A 6,393-nucleotide genomic window follows, 5' to 3' on the forward strand; every position below is an offset into this window, starting at 1 on the left:
GGAAGGAAGGAAGGAAGGAAGGAAGGAAGGAAGGAAGGAAGGAAGGAAGGAAGGAAGGAAGGAAGGAAGGAAGGGGAAGAGGAAGGGGTTTACTGTCTTGCATTGAGATAACCTCTAAAAGTAGCTGCCCCCACCCACAGCTAAGCTCAGGGCATGGGGCTGGATAAGGACCCAGGGTAGAGGGGATGGCAGCCAAGTTTTTGGACACCTCCCCTTCAGCTGTTCCATTATCTGAGCTCAGGCTGGCCCCTATTCATTTGTTTTCTATCAAAACTGTAGTAGTCAACTGTCCATCCTGGGTCAGTCCATGGATGGGACCCATTAGAGGCCATAGGCTTTGGGTAAGAGAGAAATATGGCAAGAGAAAGGATGGAAGAGGAAGAACTTTAGCCATCTTATCTAACATGGGCCAGAAGAGCCAAAATACTTATGGGAAGAATGCACTGTGAAATCAGGACACAGGGCTGCCAAGAGCAGAGTCCACCTTGCGCTTTTCCAAGTCAAAGACCCAAATAGTGTGTAACCCAGATAAGTGACCTCTTTCTGCAGTGCTCCAGGCTGGAGAGGGGAGAATGAGGTGGGACCTGACCCAGTCCATGGCTGCCCAGTCAGTATTCCCACAGAGCACTTGGCAGGATTCATCACCTGCCAAAAGGTCGCTATTCTTTCCAGGGCTGCAATTAGCTCATATAGCACTTTGTGCAACTCTGCCTCTGGGGAGATGCAGCCCCACAGGCGCACAGCTTGATACATGAACCACAGGCTAGATTTCAGCCCCTATGTGCCCCCTCTGCCAGGTGCCCTTGTGCAGTGAACAACCTGCCCATAGGGAATAGCTCTGTCTTCCTCTACACCCCTTTCCATCAGAGGACAGTAGAGGGACTTGGACTTGGGGGGGAATAGGAAGACTAAAAGTAAGTTCCCAGGGGTATTCTTACCTCCTCATCTGCCACAACAGAAAAGTGGAAGCCAGGCATTCCCAAGGGGCAGCAAATGGAATTCAGAGAGTGCCAACAGGAGGGGAAAAAGAGAATTTTACTGAAGATACCAGTGGACTCGGGCATAACCTGGCCCAAATCTCTTCCTAATGCAAATGGCCCAAATGGCCACAGCTAGCATTTACTGAGTGCTCACTATTACCAAGCACATGCTAAGTGCTTTACGTGTTAATAGCTTGGTTAATCCTCATAAGAACCCTAAGAGGAAGCCATTATTCCCATTACATGATGGGGAAACTGAGGCTGGGGTGGTAAAATAACTTACCCAATGTCATAGTCAGAAAATAGTGGACCCAGGGCTTCAAACCCTGTCAAATAATTCCAGAATCCATACTTGACCACACCTTTACTTTACAGAGCTTTGCTCCCTCTGAGGGGCAGGGCTGCCCTTCTCTGCTCTTTATTGTTGGGATTGGGTTGCATTCTCAGGGTTCTTTCCTCTCCAGGAATTTCTTTATCCAGTGCCCTGGACTCTGGTATGCTCACAGGGCTGGAGCATATTTTGGTCCACAGTGCTAGTCCCCACCCTCCCCCACCACCAGAGAGGCCAGGAGTATATATAAAGGGAGGGAGGGTCATGAGGCCCTGGGGACAATTCTCTTAAGGATTCTAGAGTTGGTTGCAAGACCCACTGCTGGCCTCAAGGGGGAGGCCCAGACATCCCTGGAGATCCTGCCTGGGCAGCAGCCAATTCATATCATAAGTTGTAGGATGGGAGCTTGCAGAGGGTTCTGAGGAACCAGAGAGACACACGAGAACAGCCCCCACCCTGAATTAGTGTCAAGTCAGCCCTGAGCAAAACCGTGAAGCAGGTAGTTTGCTTCAGTGTTTTTTTCATATGATAGGTAAGACCAGCTAAGCTGAAAGGCCACGGGGCTGAAATTGTTCTCCATCCCAGAAGTGACTTCCCATTAAAAGGAGACACTTGAAAATGAAAAAGGTTGCAAGTCCCAAAGGAATGACTCTAATGGTCGAATCTTAGGCAAGATGAGAAGTCCCTCTGCTCCTTCAAATCAAAACCCCAGCTGGTGGGCCGGCCCGGTGGCACACTGCTACAGTGCGCCGCTTGGGAAGCGCAGCAGCGCTCCCGCCGACGGTTCAGATCCCACATGCAGACCGGCCACTCACTGGCTGAGTGAGGGGCGGGAGCAACGCCGAGGGTTGCGATCCCGTTGCTGGTCCCGGTCCGGTACGGGGGCAACACTGAGGGTTGCGATCCGTTGCCGGTCACGAAAAAAGACAAAAAGGAAAAAAAAAAAAAACAAACAAACCCCAGCTGGTACTCTCCTAAAGGACCTAGCTCTAGAGATACACAGAGGCTACCCTCTAGCTTGTCCACCAACCCCCACAGTGGGCCAGCAGAAGGGAAAAGCACAAACCTTTTAGCCACCAGATGACACGATTGTACATTTCCTCGGAGACATCTGGAAGTAACAGAGACACTGTTGCTTTTTTTCTCTCTATGAGATGCACACCTGCTGCCTCCATTTCTTTTTTTTTTTTCTTTTTTTTTAAAAGATGACCGGTAAGGGGATCTTAACCCTTGACTTGGTGGTGTCAGCACCACGCTCACCCAGTGAGCAAACCGGTCATCCCTATATGGGATCCGAACCCGTGGCCTTGGTGTTATCAGCACCACACTCTCCCGAGTGAGCCACGGGCCAGCCCGGCTGCCTACATTTCTAGCTCCACACTTCACCCAAAGGTGCCCTCAGCATGGATTCTTCTAGAAGCTCCTCCAGCCTAGGACCAAATACCACATTCCCACTCCCTTTTTTAACACCCTGCCTACATTTCTAGCTCCACACTTCACCCAAAGGTGCCCTCAGCATGGATCCTTCTAGAAGCTCCTCCAGCCTAGGACCAAATACCACATTCCCACTCCCTTTTTTAACACCCTCTCTCTGTGCCACTGTTAATGGTTTTCCCCTCCTGGAAGTCCTTGTTCCAGCTCAGCTATGCCCCAGCTTCTCTACTTTCTTGCCAGAAATATTTACCTCAGGCCCTTACTCTATTTCATAGCCCTCAACAACCCTCACCCCAGCTCACGTCTCTACCTCCTCTCAGGAAGCAGCTTCCAAACCTGCAAACCACTCTACCACCTTCCATTGAAAAGTTAAGCAACATTGCCCGGAAGAGTCAATGCCTGACGCCGGGCCCAAGCATCGTCATCGATGTCATTAGCTTCACGCTCAGAGAAGCTGGCAGGGAAGGGATGGAGCAATGGCTCAAGGATGGGACTAGCTTTGGCACCAGCAGAAGGCAGCCCTGAGGCAGAATGAAGGGGCCTTTCCTGCCCACCCCAATGTCCCAGCTGACAAAATTGAAGCTGCCCCCGGGCGGTCTGCTTCTTCACATACCCAGAAAGAAAGCACTAAACCTTTGTTTGGGTTGTTTACAGGTGTACTTGGAGACCTGTGGCACTTCCATCTGTGGTGACTGGCTTGGAGACTCCTTTGGTGATGGTGGTGGTGGTGGGCTTGTCTTCTCTCTCTGGAACACCACATCTTCATAGTAAGGGCTTGGGTCCGTTTCAAAAAAGGACAAAAAAGGGTCTAGGGGAGGAGGGGACTTAGGCTCAAAATCAGGTGTTGTTGGCCTGCTTTGAGGCATTTCAACTTCAGGATTCAGTAAGGCCCACCAGGAGGAGTCAGGCCCATACCTAGGTAAAGACCGAGGGGGTAAGGGCCGAGGGGTCAGTTCCAGTTCTTCATGAATGGAGGGCTTTTGGGAGAGTTCTGAATACCTAAGTGGGGGTCCTGGGGACATGTAGGTATTTCCTGCGGGCCTTTGGACTTGCTGTTTATAGATGGGCTCTGGAGTGACAAACGTGGAAGGTTTGCGGGGGCCCTCAGATACTGATCGAGGTGACACACTTTTTGTTGACTGTATTAATTGTTCATTGGGGGAGATGGTGACCCTGCGGCCAACCTCACTTTCTCCTCGGGTTGGGAACCTCACATTGGACTCCTTCTTGGATGGTATTAAGACCTTTGTGGAGGGCTTGGTTTCAGGGTAGGCAGAATGCTTTCGGAGAGTCTCAGGTTCTGAACGCACAGAAACTCGGTGTCCACCATCTAAATTCCTAAGGACAGAGAGTTTGAGGGACGATTCCAAGTTCAGATTTTTATGCAAGGCCTTGGGTTCTGAAGGAATTGAGCTGTGAGGATCCATTTCCGGCTCTTGGCCAGTGATCTTTCTCTGGGCTGTCCAATGGTCTACACAGGCATGCCTGCCGCTGTGCTCTGGGGTAGAGTGACTCCTTGAAGATCTGCCCCCACCAACAGTCAGAATCCTTCGGATGGGTTCAGTTTGTACTGCTTCATCCTTTGGGTAAGCTGAAATCCTACGGGGACCTCTGACTCCTTGGGGATTCTGGACCTTGGAGGGTGGGTCCTCCTCATGTGAAACTGGTAAGTTCTCCTTCTGGTCTACAAAACTCAACCGATGAGAGGGTTTGGCATCTGGGGTTGATAAGGCACGTCCTGGCTTGTTCTCAACACCTCTTCGTATTGCTTCCTCTCTGAGTGGACTAAAATTCGGATGTACGCTTACAGCATGGGAAGCCGGTGTCTGAGTTTGCTGGACCTTTCGCTGAATAGAGGGATGGCGGGGTGTTTCTGTTCTTGGCCGGGTCTCGGTTCCCTGAGGAGTGGGTGCTGCATAGAGGCTGGGCCCTGACTGGAGAGAGTGAGATCGAGCATAGTCTGATGTCGCGTGTGCAGCTTCTGACCTTCTGTGGGAAGGGTTCATGGAGACTGCAGCACTTTGCTGGCTCGAGGCAAGAATGTACCCATGTCCCCGCTGAGGGGCTGTGCTAGTAACCTCAGCCCCTCTCTGTGCTGAAACTGCTACCTTGGGCCCAGTTTTATTTGTCTTGATCATCTGATAGACAGTGCCCTTCTGGGTAGATCCCATATTTTACTGTCTGGCTTGTATTCAGGATCCTAATGAAGCCTGAATATTTACCCTCGGTTTTAAAAGCTGCTGTTCTTGGGCTCCCACAAAAGTGGCTGTTGTTCTAAAAGTGTCTCAAATAGTCCCCTTAGCTACCTCTCTGTCTGATGATGTCATAAAGGAAGGAGCTTCCTATTAAACATCCTGGTGTACAGTCACAATTCTTCAGAGAATCCCAAGCAGTACCTGGAAGGAAATTGGAGTTGTCTTTGGAGTTGACACCACCAAGCCTTTGGCCAAGTTCTTAACTGAGATTCCCTTGTATATAGGGAAGGCTCCAGACCCTCCCTTACTCTCCCCAGATTCTAGGAATCCTCAGGGACTCATCCAGAGGATTAATCAGCCAGAAGATCCTATGAAGGCAAGGCTACTCAAGCCAATTACGCTGAGTGAGCCCCAGTTTTAAGAAGGTACAAGGTACAAAGTTGCCCCAATTTTTTTTGAAATTGCACTGTGTACAAGTCAAAACATAGAGCCGCAACCTTTCCAGGTTTCACAGGTGGTTTGGTTGACCCTGGGGTAAAAATCCAGATTGCTCAAATCATAAGTTCTCACATTCTTGGTCCAAGAAAGAGTAGTATTGTAGAAGGAGTTTGGAGTTAGTTTGGTTTTAGTTATAAATGACCTAGTTGTGTGCCTTGGACAACTTATCTGACTTGCCTGAGCCTTGGTTTCTTCATCTGTAAACCATAACCTTGTACGTGGGTGCTGCACAATAAATGTTGTGTCCTTTCTCACAATCTCCTTCTGTCAGCTGTCCAGTCAGCTGAACTCTAGTTCTCTCTAGACTTGAAGAGTGACTTTCCAATTTGGATGACCATTCTGGATAAGAAAGAGACTGTCACTTTTCTCTCCCTTTCATATGCTCTCTCTCTGAGACAGACCCTATCATATCCAACGTCCTGTTATTGACCCTGAAGGGTCCATAGCGGTTACAGGATGATCAGCTTCATTTTTCTATGCTCTGCACTGACCCTTCTCTTCTATTAAACAATTTTTCTTCAGATGAGTTATAATAAAATTGATTAGGTTACAGCTATTTAATCATAATGACATTACAGTTCTGCCTCCCGTTATTTGAGTTTTAAGTATTTCTAAACCCTTTCTATTCCCCCAAATGAAAATAGCTTTAAAAGAATTATAAAGAGCTGAAATCACCTGAAGGACCACTTCACTATTTTAATAAGCATCTTTCCAGATACTTTTCTATGCATTTACCATATGTAGACAAGAATTTATAAATTTATATCAATAAGGTCCTATTTACCTGCTTCCATACTACTGTTAACTTTATTCCACATTAGGTTATGAATACCTTTCTGTGTCCATAAATCTATATGTATGACATAATTTCTTTTCTTTCTTTTTTTTTTTTTTAAAGATGACCGGTAAGGGGATCTTAACCCTTGACTTGGTGTTGTCTGCACCACGCTCAGCC

At 48.4% G+C, this 6,393-nt stretch overlaps 1 protein-coding gene across 1 annotated transcript in view; it reads right to left on the minus strand.

Moving 5' to 3' along the window:
• SEPT4 (septin 4) overlaps positions 1–4,883 on the minus strand; it is a 24,383-nt gene extending 19,500 nt beyond the window's left edge. The window contains exons 1-3 of the mRNA XM_008571266.1: positions 3,359–4,883; positions 2,378–2,422; positions 939–946 (exon numbers count right to left, since the gene is read on the minus strand). Coding sequence (XP_008569488.1) covers positions 939–946; positions 2,378–2,422; positions 3,359–4,883 — 1,578 coding nt within the window. The remainder of the gene's footprint in view (positions 1–938; positions 947–2,377; positions 2,423–3,358) is intronic.
• Between the last annotated feature and the right edge of the window lie 1,510 nt (positions 4,884–6,393).

The sequence above is a fragment of the Galeopterus variegatus genome, unplaced genomic scaffold (genome assembly GCF_000696425.1).
Source record: "Galeopterus variegatus unplaced genomic scaffold, G_variegatus-3.0.2 Scaffold673, whole genome shotgun sequence".
In the NCBI taxonomy this organism is placed as follows: Eukaryota; Metazoa; Chordata; class Mammalia; order Dermoptera; family Cynocephalidae; genus Galeopterus; species Galeopterus variegatus.